Source organism: Chiloscyllium punctatum, chromosome 1 (assembly GCF_047496795.1).
Source record: "Chiloscyllium punctatum isolate Juve2018m chromosome 1, sChiPun1.3, whole genome shotgun sequence".
Taxonomy (NCBI): Eukaryota; Metazoa; Chordata; class Chondrichthyes; order Orectolobiformes; family Hemiscylliidae; genus Chiloscyllium; species Chiloscyllium punctatum.
In genome coordinates, this window is record NC_092739.1 from 170,413,065 (window position 1) to 170,427,673 (window position 14,609).

Consider the following 14,609-nt stretch of genomic DNA (forward strand, 5'->3'; position numbering starts at 1 on the left):
TGTGTGTGTGTGGAGGGGGGGTCCCTGTCCCTCTCCCTGTCCCTGTCCCTGTCCCTGTCCCTGTCCCTGTGTGTGTGTGTGTGGAGGGGGGGTCCCTGTCCCTGTCCCTGTCCCTGTCCCTGTCCCCGTGTGTGTGGAGGGGGGGGGGGTCCCTGTCCCTGTCCCTGTCCCTGTCCCTGTGTGTGTGTGTGTGGAGGGGGGGCCCTGTCTCTGTCCCTGTCCCTGTCCCTGTCCCTGTGTGTGTGTGTGGAGGGGGGGGGCCTGTCTCTGTCCCTGTCCCTGTCCCTGTCCCTGTCCCTGTCCCTGTGTGTGTGTGTGGAGGGGGGGGGCCTGTCTCTGTCTCTGTCCCTGTCCCTGTCCCTGTCCCTGTCCCTGTCCCTGTGTGTGTGTGTGTGTGTGGAGGGGGGGGCCCTGTCCCTGTCCCTGTCCCTGTCTCTGTGTGTGTGTGGAGGGGGGGCCCTGTCCCTGTCCCTGTGTGTGTGTGTGTGGAGGGGGGGTCCCTGTCACTGTCCCTGTCCCTGTCCCTGTCCCTGTCCCTGTGTGTGTGTGGAGGGGGGGGGTCCCTGTCCCTGTCCCTGTCCCTGTCCCTGCGTGTGTGTGTATGTGTGGAGGGGGGGGTCCCTGTCCCTGTCCCTGTGTGTGTGTGTGTGTGTGTGTGGAGGGGGGGGTCCCTGTCCCTGTCCCTGTCCCTGTCCCTGTATGTGTGTGTGTGTGTGTGTGGAGGGGGGGGGGCATATCCCTGTCCCTGTCCCTGTCCCTGTGTGTGTGTGTGGAGGGGGGGGCCCTGTCTCTGTCCCTGTCCCTGTCCCTGTCCCTGTCCCTGTCCCTGTGTGTGTGTGTGTGTGGAGGGGGGGGGGTCCCTGTCCCTGTCCCCTGTCCCTGTGTGTGTGTGTGTGGAGGGGGGGGGCCCTGTCCCTGTCCCTGTCCCTGTGTGTGTGTGTGTGTGTGTGTGTGTGTGTGTGTGTGTGTGTGGAGGGGGGGTCCCTGTCCCTGTCCCTGTGTGTGTGTGTGTGTGGAGGGGGGGCCCTGTCTCTGTCTCTGTCTCTGTCCCTGTCCCTGTCCCTGTCCCTGTCCATGTCCCTGTCCCTGTCCCTGTCCCTGTGTGTGTGTGTGTGGAGGGGGGGGTCCCTGTCCCTGTCCCTGTGTGTGTGTGCAGGGGGGGCCCTGTCCCTGTCCCTGTCCCTGTGTGTGTGTGTGTGGAGGGGGGGGCCCTGTCTCTGTCCCTGTCCCTGTCCCTGTCCCTGTCCATGTCCCTGTCCCTGTCCCTGTCCCTGTGTGTGTGTGCAGGGGGGGCCCTGTCCCTGTCCCTGTCCCTGTGTGTGTGTGTGTGGAGGGGGGGGGCCCTGTCACTGTCCTTGTCCCTGTCCCTGTCGCTGTCCCTGTTTGTGTGTGTGTGTGGAGGGGGGGTCCCTGTCCCTGTCCCTGTCCCTGTCCCTGTCCCTGTGTGTGTGTGTGTGTGGAGGGGGGGGGGGTCCCTGTCCCTGTCCCTGTCCCTGTGTGTGTGTGTGTGTGTGGAGGGGGGGGGGCGTCCCTGTCCCTGTGTGTGTGTGTGTGTGTGTGTCGAGGGGGGGGGGATCCATGTCCCTGTCCCTGTCCCTGTCCCTGTGTGTGTGGAGGGGGGGGGCGTCCCTGTCTCTGTCCCTGTCCCTGTCCCTGTGTGTGTGTGTGTGGAGGGGGGGGGGTCCCTGTCCCTGTCCCTGTCCCTGTGTGTGTGTGTGTGTGGAGGGGGGGGTCCCTGTCCCTGTCCCTGTGTGTGTGTGTGTGGAGGGGGGGGTCCCTGTCCCTGTCCCTGTCCCTGTCCCTGTCCCTGTCCCTGTGTGTGTGTGTGTGGAGGGGGGGGTCCCTGTCACTGTCCCTGTCCCTGTCCCTGTGTGTGTGTGTGTGGAGGGGGGGCCCTGTCTCTGTCTCTGTCCCTGTCCCTGTCCCTGTCCCTGTCCCTGTCCCTGTGTGTGTGTGTGTGGAGGGGGGGTCCCTGTCCCTGTCCCTGTCCCTGTCCCCGTGTGTGTGGAGGGGGGGGGGGGGGGTCCCTGTCTCTGTCCCTGTCCCTGTCCCTGTCCCTGTGTGTGTGTTTGTGGAGGGGGGGGGGCCCTGTCTCTGTACCTGTCCCTGTCCCTGTCCCTGTCCCTGTGTGTGTGTTGTGGAGGGGGGGGCCCTGTCTCTGTCCCTGTCCCTGTCCCTGTCCCTGTGTGTGTGTGTGTGTGTGTGTGGAGGGGGGTCCCTGTCCCCTGTCCCTGTCCCTGTCTCTGTGTGTGTGTGTGTGGAGGGGGGGTCCCTGTCCCTGTCCCTGTCCCTGTGTGTGTGTGTGTGTGTGTGGAGGGGGGGTCCCCTGTCACTGTCCCTGTCCCTGTCCCTGTCCCTGTCCCTGTCCCTGTCCCTGTCCCTGTCCCTGTGTGTGTGTGTGTGGAGGGGGGGGCCTGTCTCTGTCCCTGTCCCTGTCCTGTCCCTGTCCCTGTCCCTGTGTGTGTGTGTGGAGGGTGGGGTCCCTGTCCCTGTCCCTGTCCCTGTCCCTGTGCGTGTGTGTGGAGGGGGGGGGTCCCTGTCCCTGTCCCTGTCCCTGTCCCTGCGTGTGTGGGTGGAGGGGGGGGTCCCTGTCCCTGTTCTTGTGTGTGTGTGTGTGTGTGGAGGGGGGGGTCCCTGTCCCTGTCCCTGTCCCTGTCCCTGTGTGTGTGGTGTGTGTGGAGGGGGGGGCCCTGTCCCTGTCCCTGTGTGTGTGTGTGGAGGGGGGGGTCCCTGTCCCTGTCCCTGTCCCTGTGTGTGTGTGTGGAGGGGGGGGGTCCCTGTCCCTGTCCCTGTGTGTGTGTGTGTGTGTGTGTGGAGGGGGGGGTCCCTGTCCCTGTCCCTGTCCCTGTGTGTGTGTGTGGAGGGGGGGGTCCCTGTCCCTGTCCCTGTCCCTGTGTGTGTGTGTGTGTGGAGGGGGGGGCCCTGTCCCTGTCCCTGTCCCTGTGTGTGTGTGTGGAGGGGGGGGCCCTGTCCCTGTCCCTGTCCCTGTCCCTGTGTGTGTGTGAGGAGGGGGGGGTCCCTGTCCCTGTCCCTGTCCCTGTGTGTGTGTGTGTGGAGGGGGAGGTCCCTGTCCCTGTCCCTGTGTGTGTGTGTGTGGAGGGGGAGGTCCCTGTCCCTGTCCCTGTGTGTGTGTGTGTGGAGGGGGGGGCCCTGTCCCTGTCCCTGTCCCTGTCCCTGTGTGTGTGTGTGGAGGGGGGGGGGCCTGTCCCTGTCCCTGTCCCTGTCCCTGTGTGTGTGTGTGGAGGGGGGGGCCCTGTCCCTGTCCCTGTCCCTGTCCCTGTGTGTGTGTGTGTGGAGGGGGGGGCCCTGTCCCTGTCCCTGTCCCTGTGTGTGTGTGTGTGTGTGTGTGTGTGTGTGTGTGTGGAGGGGGGGGGGGGGGGGGGCTGTCCCTGTCCCTGTCCCTGTCCTTGTCCCTGTCTGTGTGTGTGTGTGTGTGTGTGTGTGTGTGTGTGTGTGGAGGGGGGGACCCTGTCCCTGCGAGTGGGGGGGGGGGTGGGGGCCTGTCACTGTGTGTCTGTGTGTGTGTGTGTGGGGGGGGGGGCTGTCCCCGTGTGTGTGTGGAGTCCCTGTCCCCGTGTGTGTGTGGTGTCCCCATCCCCGTGCGTGTGGTGTCCCCGTGCGTGTGGTGTCCCCGTCCCCGTGCGTGTGGTGTCCCCGTGCGTGTGGTGTCCCCGTCCCCGTGCGTGTGGTGTCCCTGCCCCTGCCCCTGCCCCTGCCCCTGCCCCTGTCCCCGTCCCCGTCCCCGTCCCCGTCCCCGTCCCCGTGCGTGTGGTGTCCCTGCCCCTGTCCCCGTCCCCGTCCCCGCGCATGTGTTGTCCCCGTCCCCGTGCGTGTGGTGCCCCTGCCCCTGCCCCTGCCCCTGCCCCTGTCCCCGTCCCCGTCCCCGTCCCCGTCCCCATGCGTGTGGTGTCCCTGTCCCCGTCCCCGTCCCCGTCCCCGTGCGTGTGGTGCCCCTGCCCCTGCCCCTACCCCTGCCCCTGCCCCTGTCCCCGTCCCCGTCCCCGTCCCCGTGCGTGTGGTCTCCCTGCCCCTGTCCCCGTCCCCGTCCCCGTCCCCGTGCGTGTGGTGTCCACGTCCCCGTCCCCGTCCCCGTGCGTGTGGTGTCCCCGTCCCCGTCCCCGTCCCCGTCCCCGCGCATGTGGTGTCCCCGTCCCCGTCCCCGTGCGTGTGGTGCCCCTGCCCCTGCCCCTGTCCCCGTCCCCGTCCCCGTCCCCATGCGTGTGGTGTCCCTGCCCCTGCCCCTGCCCCTGCCCCTGTCCCCGTCCCCGTCCCCGTCCCCGTGCGTGTGGTGTCCCTGCCCCTGTCCCCGTCCCCGTCCCCGTCCCCGTCCCCGTGCGTGTGGTGTCCCCGTCCCCCGTCCCCGTCCCCGTCCCCGTCCCCGCGCATGTGGTGTCCCCGTCCCCGTCCCCGTCCCCGTCCCCGTCCCCGTGCGTGTGGTGTCCCTGTCCCCGTCCCCGTCCCCGTCCCCGTCCCCATGCGTGTGGTGTCCCCGTCCCCGTCCCCGCGCATGTGGTGTCCCCGTCCCCATCCCCATCCCCGTCCCCGTGCGTGTGGTGTCCCTGCCCCTGCCCCTGTCCCCGTCCCCGTCCCCGTCCCCGTGCGTGTGGTGTCCCTGCCCCTGTCCCCGTCCCCGTCCCCGTCCCCGTCCCCGTGCGTGTGTGTCCCCGTCCCCGTCCCCGTGCGTGTGGTGTCCCCGTCCCCGTCCCCGTGCGTGTGGTGTTCCTGCCCCTGCCCCTGTCCCCGTCCCCGTCCCCGTCCCCGTCCCCGTCCCCGTGCGTTTGGTGTCCCTGCCCCTGCCCCTGTCCCCGTCCCCGTTCCCGTCCCCGTCCCCGTCCCCGTCCCCGTCCCCGTCCCCGTCCCCGTGCGTGTGGTGTCCCCGTCCCCGTCCCCGTCCCCGTCCCCGTCCCCGTGCGTGTGGTGTCCCTGCCCCTGCCCCTGTCCCCGTCCCCGTCCCCGTCCCCGTCCCCGTCCCCGTGCGTTTGGTGTCCCTGCCCCTGCCCTGCCCCTGCCCCTGTCCCCGTCCCCGTCCCCGTGCGTGTGGTGTCCCCGTCCCCGTCCCCGTCCCCGTCCCCATGCGTGTGGTGTCCCCGTCCCCGTGCGTGTGGTGTCCCCGTCCCCGTCCCCGTGCGTGTGGTGTCCCCGTCCCCGTGCGTGTGGTGTCCCCGTCCCGTCCCCGTCCCCGTCCCCGTGCGTGTGGTGTCCCCGTCCCCGTCCCCGTCCCCGCGCATGTGGTGTCCCCGTCCCCGTCCCCGCGCATGTGGTGTCCCCATCCCCGTCCCCGTCCCCGCGCGTGTGGTGTCCCCGTCCCCGTCCCCGTCCCCGTCCCCGTCCCCGCGCATGTGGTGTCCCCGTCCCCGTCCCCGTCCCCGTCCCCGCGCGTGTGGTGTCCCGTCCCCGTCCCCGCGCGTGTGGTGTCCCCGTCCCCGTCCCCGTCCCCATGCGTGTGGTGTCCCCGTCCCCGTCCCCGTCCCCGTCCCCATGCGTGTGGTGTCCCCGTCCCCGTCCCCGTCCCCGTCCCCGTGCGTGTGGTGTCCCCGTCCCCGTCCCCGTGCGTGTGGTGTCCCTGCCCCTGCACCTGTCCCCGCGCATGTGGGGGCCCTCTCCCCGTGTGTGTGCGTGTGGAGGGGCTGTCCCAGTGTGTGTATGTGTGTGTGTGTGTGTGTGGGGGGGGTGGGCCCCTATCCATGTCCCTGTATGTGGGGGCCCTGTCCCTGTGTGTGTGTGTGGGGGCCCTGTCCCGTGTGGTGTTCCTGTCCCTGTGTGTGGGGGCCCTGTCCCCGTGTGTGTGTGTGTGTGTGAGTGTGTGTGGGCCCTGTCCCTGTGTGTGTGTGTGGGGGCCCTGTCCCGTGTGGTGTTCCTGTCCCTGTGTGTGGGGGCCCTGTCCCCGTGTGTGTAGGCCCGCCCCTGCCTGGGGGTCATGTCCCTGTTTGGGGGGGCCCCGTCCCCGCACATGCGTGGGGGCCCTGACCCCATGTGGATGTGTTTGATTTTAGTTTTATAGCCCACGGGGTCATTATGGGGATTGTTGCAGGGATTTGGGACGGCATCATTAAGTTTGTATAATCTGTTGGGTTTTCAGATAGGTTAGGTTAGTTTGTATTCCATTCTCTTTTTTTTGTGTTTCATTTGGTAATATTGTAACTAAATTCTGTTTTGTTTAAAACTTAATGTTTTAATCAGCTGTATCCCTCCTGGACCGTTGTGGGTTGCACCTGCTGAAAATGACTAGTAATGTTCAGTTCTGGGCTGTTTCCTTGAAATATTTTGTGGGGTTTGGCCTGGCCTATGACAGGTTCAAGGGCAGATAGGGACAAGTCCCAGCCAGTGACACCCATATCCTATGAGTGAATAAAGATAAGGGATTGTCAGCTGTCCCTTTTGGAGAATGTCCGTTCACCAGCTCGATATTACTGAGCCGCCAGTGTCTCCAACTGAGAACTGATTTGAGTGAGAGTTGATGGTCAGTTCTCAGCTGAATTAACCTGATAAGATTCAGGTGAGTTCACTCTCTTAACACTGCTCTTCTGTCCAGTATTACAGACCGTTTAAAATTTGGATTGCTCTTATTGGTGTGGAGGTGTGGACCACCAACCAGATCCTCATCGACAGTAATCCTTCCAGAACCATGAACCATTTTCTCCACTGGAGAGCGACGTCCCTTCTCCCTCGATTGCACAATGACAATGCCCATCTTGTCACGTGAGTCGCTTGTATCCAATATTCACAAACTAACCCAGGCCAGCAGACTGTCACGGTTATTTCTCATCAGTTAAAGGTTGTGGACTGTGTTGGGAAATGTGTTTGGTTGGATTTGTGGTGACTGAGTGCTGAATGAACATTGTGATAATGTGACATTTCATCATGTTTTGGTGGTCTTGACTGGGAACTGTTGTGGAACCTGAATTGTTTCTTTTTAAAGGGATCAATGAAAGGACAGTGAAAAGAACAAATCTTTTTGATAAAGCATTCCTTAAAAAGCAGAGTGAGGCCCCTTTCAGACATGCCTGACCATGGGTTATATCCTCATTCCAGCTTTCTGCTTCCCTGAGGCAATGTCGCTTGTAGCTGAAGAGACCAATGCTGGAGTGACAGTCCCGGTCGCAGAAGACCCATCTCTATGTGGGCGTTGATCTCATAGAGTCATAGACGTGTACAGCATGGAAACAGACCCTTCAGTCGAACTTGTCCATGCCGACCAGATATCCCAACCCAATCTAGTCCCACCTGCCAGCACCCGGCCCATATCCCTCCAAACCCTTCCTATTCATATACCCATCCAAATGCCTCTTAAATGTTGCAACTGTACCAGCCTCCACCACATCCTCTGGCAGCTCATTCCATACATGTACCACACTCTGCGTGAAAAAGCTGCCCCTTTGGTCTCTTTTATATCTTTCCCCTCTCACCCGAAATCTATGCCCTCTAGTTCTGGAAAAGACTTTGTCTATTTATCCTATCCATGCCCCTCATAATTTTGTAAACCTCTATAAGGTCACCCCTCAGCCTCCGACGCTCCTAGGAAAACAGCCCCAGCCTGTTCAGCCTCTCCCTAAAACTCAAATCCTCCAACGCTGGCAACATCCTTGGAAATCTTTTCTGAACCCTTTCAAGTTTCACCACATCTTTCCGATAGGAAGGAGACCAGAATTGCTCGCAATATTCCAACAGTGGCCTAACCAATGTCCTGTACAGCCGCAACATGACCTCCCAACTCCTGTACTCAATACTCTGACCAATAAAGGAAAGTATACCAAACGCCTTCTTCACTATCCTATCTACCTGCAACTCCACTTTCAAGGAGCTATGAACCTGCACTCCAAGGTCTCTTTGTTCAGCAACACTCCCTAGGATCTTACAATTAAGTGTATAAATCCTGCTAAGATTTGCTTTCCCAAAATGCAGCACCTCGCATTTATCTGAATTAAATTCCATCTGTCACTTCTCAGCCCATTGGCCCATCTGGTCCTGTTGTAATCTGAGGTAACCCTCTTTGCTGTCCACTACACCTCCAATTTTGGTGTCATCTGCAAACTTACTAACTGTACCTCTTATGCTCGCATCCAAATCATTTATGTAAATGACAAAAAGTAGAGGACCCAGCACCGATCCTTGTGGCACTCCACTGGTCACAGGCCTCCAGTCTGAAAAACAAACCTCCATCACCACCCTCTGTCTTCGACCTTTGAGCCAGTTCTGTATCCAAATGGCTAGTTCTCCCTGTATTCCATGAGATCTAACCTTGCTAACCAGTCTCCCATGGGGAACCTTGTCGAACACCTTACTGAAGTCCATATAGATCACATCTACTGCTCTGCCCTCATCAATCCTCTTTGTTATTTCCTCAAAAAACTCAATCAAGTTTGTGAGACATGATTTCCCACGCACAAAGCCATGTTGACTATCCCTAATCAGTCCTTGCCTTTCCAAATACATGTACATCCTGTCCCTCAGGATTCCCTCCAACAACTTGCCCACCACCGAGGTCAGGCTCACTGGTCTATAGTTTGCTGGCTTGTCTTTACCACCCTTCTTAAACAGTGGCACCATGTTTGCCAACCTCCAGTTTTCCAGCACCTCACCTGTGACTATCGATGATACAAATATCTCAGCAAGAGGCCCAGCAATCACTTCTCTAGCTTCCCATGGAGTTCTCGAGTGCACCTGATTAGGGTCCTGGGGATTTATCCACCGTTACCTGTTTCAAGACATCCAGTACTTCCTCCTCTGTAATCTGGACATTTTGCAAGATGTCACCATCTATTTCCCTACAGTCTATATCTTCCACAACCTTTTCCACAGTAAATACTGATGCAAAATATTCATTTAGTATCTCCTCCATTTTCTGTGGCTCCACACAAAGGCCGCCTTTCTGATCTTTGAGGGGCCCTATTCTCTCTCTCGTTACCCTTTTGTCCTTAATATATTTATAAAAACCCGTTGGATTCTCCTTAATTCTATTTGCCAAAGCTATCTCATGTTCCCATTTTGCCCTCCTGATTTCCCTCTTAAGTGTACTCCGACTTCCTTTATACTCTTCTAAGGATTCACTCGATCTATCCTGTCTATACCTGACATATGTTTCCTTCTTTTTCTTAACCAAACCCTCAACTTCTTTAGTCACCCAGCATTCCCTATACCTACCAGCCTTCCCTTTCACCCTGACAGGAATATACTTTCTCTGGATTCTTGTTATCTCATTTCTGAAGGCTTCCCGTTTTCCAGCCGTCCCTTTACCTGCGAACATCTCCCTCCAATCAGCTTTCGAAAGTTCTTGCCTCAAACCGTCAAAATTAGCCTTTCTCCAATTTAGAACTTCAACTTTTAGATCTGGTTTATCCTTTTCCATCACTATTTTAAATCTAATAGAATTATGGTCGCTGGCCCCAAAGTGCTCCCCCACTGACACCTCAGTCACCTGCCCTGCCTTATTTCCCAAGAGTAGGTCAAGTTTTGCACCTTCTCTCGTAGGTACATCCACATACTGAATCAGAAAATTGTCTTGTACATACTTAAGAAATTCCTCTCCATCTAAACCCTTAACACGATGGCAGTCCCAGTCTATGTTTGGAAAGTCAAAAACTCCCTACCATAACCACCCTATTATTCTTACAGATAGCTGAGATCTCCTTACAAATTTGTTTCTCAATTTGCCTCTGACTATTGGGGTGTCTATAATACAATCCCAATAAGGTGATCATCCCTTTCTTATTTCTCAGTTCCACCCAAATAACTTCCCTGGATGTATTTCCAGGAATATCCTCCCTCAGCACAGCTGTAATGCTATTCCTTTTCAAAAATGCCACTCCCCCTCCTCTCTTGCCTCCCTTTCTATCCTTCCTGTAGCATTTGTATCCTGGAACATTAAGCTGCCAGTCCTGTCCATCCCTGAGCCATGTTTCTGTAATTGCTATGATAACCCAGTCCCATGTTCCTAATCATGCCCTGAGTTCATCTGCCTTCCCTGTTAGACCCCTTGCATTGATCTGCTGGAGATGCTGCACTCCTCCCTGCGTGTCCACTTGTCTGCTGCAGTGTTCCTCAGCTGCTTTTCCCCTGTGTTGAGGTGTCGGTTCAGGGTGTTTCTCCATCTCGTGTAGTCAGCTGCAAGCCTTTCCCAGGACTCTGTAATGAAATCAAGTACCTTCATGTCCTTCATGCAGATGTCCTTGTAGCACAGTTAGGTCTCTTCCCGGATACGGCCTCTCCATAGAGGATATCCTTTGGGATACGGCCTCTCCCTAGAGGATATCCTTTGGGATACGGCCTCTCCCTAGAGGATATCCTTTGGGATACGACCTCTCCATAGAGGATATCCTTTGGGATACGGCCTCTCCCTAGAGGATATCCTTTGGGATACGGCCTCTCCATAGAGGATATCCTTTGGGATACGACCTCTCCATAGAGGATATCCTTTGGGATACGACCTCTCCCTAGAGGATATCCTTTGGGATACGACTTCTCCATAGAGGATATCCTTTGGGATACGGCCTCTCCCTAGAGGATATCCTTTGGGATACGACCTCTCCATAGAGGATATCCTTTGGGATACGGCCTCTCCCTAGAGGATATCCTTTGGGATACGGCCTCTCCATAGAGGATATCCTTTGGGATACGGCCTCTCCCTAGAGGATATCCTTTGGGATACGGCCTCTCCATAGAGGATATCCTTTGGGATACGGCCATCCTCTACTTGGCGGACGTGTTCCAGCCAGCCCAGTCTCCACTGCCTGAGCAGAGTATACATGCTGGGAAGGCCAGCGCAAGATAGGACCGCTGCATTGCACATTGTCTTGCCAGGGTATGCCCAGGATACAGCAGATACTCAATGGAAGGTGTTCAGTCTCCTCTCCTGTCTGGCATATGGAGTCCACGTTTCACTGCCATACAGCAATGTCCTTATGATGGGGCATTGTAGATTGACATTTTTGTCTTCACTGTCAACTTGAGATTTGTCCATACTCGAGTCGTGAGGCGAGCAAGAGGTGAGGCTGCTTTCCTGATCCTTTTGTTGATCTCTGTGTCCAAGGAGAGGTTGTCAGTGATGGGAGAGACAAGATAAGTAAACTGATGGACAACATTGAGTTTGGGCTCATCGATAGTGATGACCAGCGGTGCCTCTGTATCCTGTCCCAGGATGCTCGTCTTTTTCAGACTGATAGTCAGCTCGAAGTCCTTGTAAGCGTGAGAGGGCGGTCAATCAGTAACTGGTGTATGCAGCAACTGCAGCTTCATCAGCAAACAGCATGTCCCTGAGGAGTGCTGCACATCCTTTTGTTTTGGCTCTGAGGTGGGCTGGGTTAAAGAGCCTGCCGTCTGATCTCGTGTCCAGGTAAAACCCCTCCTTTGTGGTGCCAAAGGCATGTTTCAGAAGCACAGCAAAAAAATCCCAAAGACTGTGGGAGTGAGGACACCCACTGCAGATATCGAAGAGCCTAGAAGAGCTGCTGTGGAACTGCACCGTCACCTTCATGTTCCTGTGGAAGGATTTGATCATGCTCAGCAGTTCCAGTGGACAGCCGATCTTCAGAAGAACCTTGAAAAGGCTGTTCTTGCTGACCAGGTCCAACACCTTGGTGAGGTCAATGAAGGTGACATACAGGGGCTTTTTCTGTTCCCTGCATGTCTCCTGCAGTTAATTACGATCAAAAGTTAGAGTGCAGCAGCAAGAGTAGGCCACTCAGCCCTTCAAACCTGTTCTGCCATGCATTATGATCATTATGAGTCTATTGAGAGATTGTGGTCTCAGGATGTTGAGTAGGCTTTTAGGACTGAGATGAATGGGAAAGACTTCACCCAGACAGTCATGACCAAAATCTTTCCTCTGTTTCTCCTGTCTAGGCCTGTTTGAATTCTATAGGTTTCTAGGAGACTCCTCTTCATTCTTCACAACTGCAGTGAAAGCAGTCTGAACCAACTCAGCATCTCCCCCTGTCACCCCAAGAACTGATTTGGGCACGTTTCAGTGCACTCCTGCTAAAACAAGATCATTCTTCCTCAGATATGGAGATGAAAACTGCAAACAACATTCCCATTGTAGCATCAATAATTATCTGAGTAATTGCAGCAAGACATCCTTGTTCCAGTAGTATTTGCTGAATGGACTATACCAGCCATCTGACAGATTGTTCCATCTCTGTGGGGATTGTGAGCTCATTCATTTCTCCTTTGGGGTATCAGCGGTTGGCAGCAACTTTCAAAGGGTCAGAGAACACATGCACTGGGGTGCCCAGAGTGACAGTGTGTCTGTGGTGCCCAGAGTGACAGTGTGTCTGTGGTGCCCAGAGGGACAGTGTGTCTGGGGTGCCCAGAGGGACAGTGTGTCTGTGGTGCCCAGAGGGACAGTGTGTCTGGGGTGCCCAGAGGGACAGTGTGTCTGGGGTGCCCAGAGGGACAGTGTGTCTGGGGTGCCCAGAGGGACAGTGTGTCTGGGGTGCCCAGAGGGACAGTGTGTCTGTGGTGCCCAGAGTGACAGTGTGTCTGGGGTGCCCAGAGTGAGGGTCTGTCTGTGGTGCCCAGAGTGACAGTGTGTCTGGGGTGCCCAGAGGGACAGTGTGTCTGTGGTGCCCAGAGTGACAGTGTGTCTGGGGTGCCCAGAGTGACAGTGTGTCTGGGGTGCCCAGAGTGACAGTGTGTTTGTGGTGCCCAGAGAGACAGTGTGTCTGGGGTGCCCAGAGTGAGGGTCTGTCTGTGGTGCCCAGAGTGACAGTGTGTCTGGGGTGCCCAGAGTGAGGGTCTGTCTGTGGTGCCCAGAGTGACAGTGTGTCTGGGGTGCCCAGAGTGACAGTGTGTCTGTGGTGCCCAGAGGGACGGTGTGTCTGTGGTGCCCAGAGGGACGGTGTGTCTGTGGTGCCCAGAGGGACAGTGTGTCTGTGGTGCCCAGAGTGACAGTGTGTCTGGGGTGCCCAGAGTGACAGTGTGTCTGGGGTGCCCAGAGGGACGGTGTGTCTGGGGTGCCCAGAGGGACAGTGTGCGTACTGGCTTTCAGAGGAATAGATAGAGTAGACAGTCAGAAACTTTTTCCCCGGGTACAACAGAGTGTTACAAGGGGACATAAATTTAAGGTGAAGGGTGGAAGGTATAGGGGAGATGTCAGGGGTGGGTTCTTTACCCAGAGAGTGGTGGGGGCATGGAATGCGCTGCCCGTGGGAGTGGTAGAGTCAGATTCATTGGCGACCTTTAAGCGGCATTTGGATAGGTACATGGATGGGTGCTTAATCTAGGATAGAAGTTCGGCACAACATCGTGGGCTGAAGGGCCTGCTCTGTGCTGTATTGTTCTATGTTCTATGTTCTATGTTCTATTGGTAGAGGAATTGAGTTCCGGAGTCCTGAGGTCATGCTGCAGTTGTATAAGACTCTGGTGCGGCCGCATCTGGAATATTGTGTGCAGTTTTGGTCGCCATACTATAGGAAGGATGTGGAGGCACTGGAACGGGTGCAGAGGAAGTTTACCAGGATGTTGCCTGGTATGGTAGGAAGATCCTATGAGGAAAGGCTGAGGCACTTGGGGTTGTTTTCATTGGAGAAAAGAAGGTTTAGGGGTGACTTGATAGAGGTGTACAAGATGATTAGGGGGTTAGATAGGGTTGACAGTGAGAACCTTTTTCCACGTATGGAGTCAGCTATTACAAGGGGGCATAGCTTTAAATTAAGGGGGGGTAGATATAGGACTGATGTTAGGGGTAGGTTCTTCACTCAGCGAGTCGTAAGTTCATGGAATGCCCTGCCAGTATCAGTAGTGGACTCTCCCTCTTTATGGGTATTTAAGCGGGCATTGGATAGGTATATGGAGGATAGTGGGTTAGTGTAGGTTAGGTGGGCTTTGATCGGCGCAACATCGAGGGCCGAAGGGCCTGTACTGCGCTGTATTCTTCTATGTTCTATGTGTCTGGGGTGCCCAGAGGGACGGTGTGTCTGTGGTGCCCAGAGGGACAGTGTGTCTGGGGTGCCCAGAGTGATGGTCGGTCTGTGGTGCCCAGAGGGACGGTGTGTCTGTGGTGCCCAGAGGGACGGTGTGTCTGGGGTGCCCAGAGTGAGGGTCTCTCTGTGGTGCCCAGCAGATACTGCAAAGGAACACGTGGAGAGGTTGGAGCAGATCTACTTGTGTTTTTCCGAGGACAGCATTGAGCTAATAAAGGAAAGATGTGTGTTCCAGGTAAAACACCTCGAATACAGGGTTGACAAGGATGGGTTAAAGAAGCAATAAAAAGAGGCTTTGACACCACAAACACAGCAGAGTCAACATTTTCCCGAAGTCTCCAAATTTACTAATGGGAGATATTGTCTACAGAAGCAACATTGGTGCCGACTCTCCCAGGATCCTAAAACAAGACAGAGTCAAAACTGGGAAGGGGATCACCAAACAGAAAGGAAACATTTTGATCACCTTCAGCAGGATCCCTGCCTGGTAGTGATTGTTTCGACCGAGAGTCCCTTGAGTATGAGCCACAGTGGTGAATCTTCATTGGACTTCCGCCCAGTTATTATACTGCCCTCATCTGTACCCAAAAAACAACAGGAATGGAGCCATAGACTAAACAACGGAGGAAGGTCCATTGGCAAAGGGCCAAGGGAAGCCCTCGGGCTTGGAGAGTTGGAATGTTTCTTTAA

General features: G+C 56.7%; 1 protein-coding gene across 2 annotated transcripts in view; it reads left to right on the forward strand.

Annotated features, from left to right (window-relative positions):
- Window positions 1-14,609, forward strand: part of LOC140481854 (disintegrin and metalloproteinase domain-containing protein 12-like) — a 313,597-nt gene that overhangs the window by 178,439 nt on the left and 120,549 nt on the right. For both annotated transcript variants that reach the window (XM_072578423.1, XM_072578414.1), the window contains exon 9: window positions 6,533-6,699. In XM_072578423.1, coding sequence (XP_072434524.1) covers window positions 6,533-6,699 — 167 coding nt within the window. The remainder of the gene's footprint in view (window positions 1-6,532; window positions 6,700-14,609) is intronic.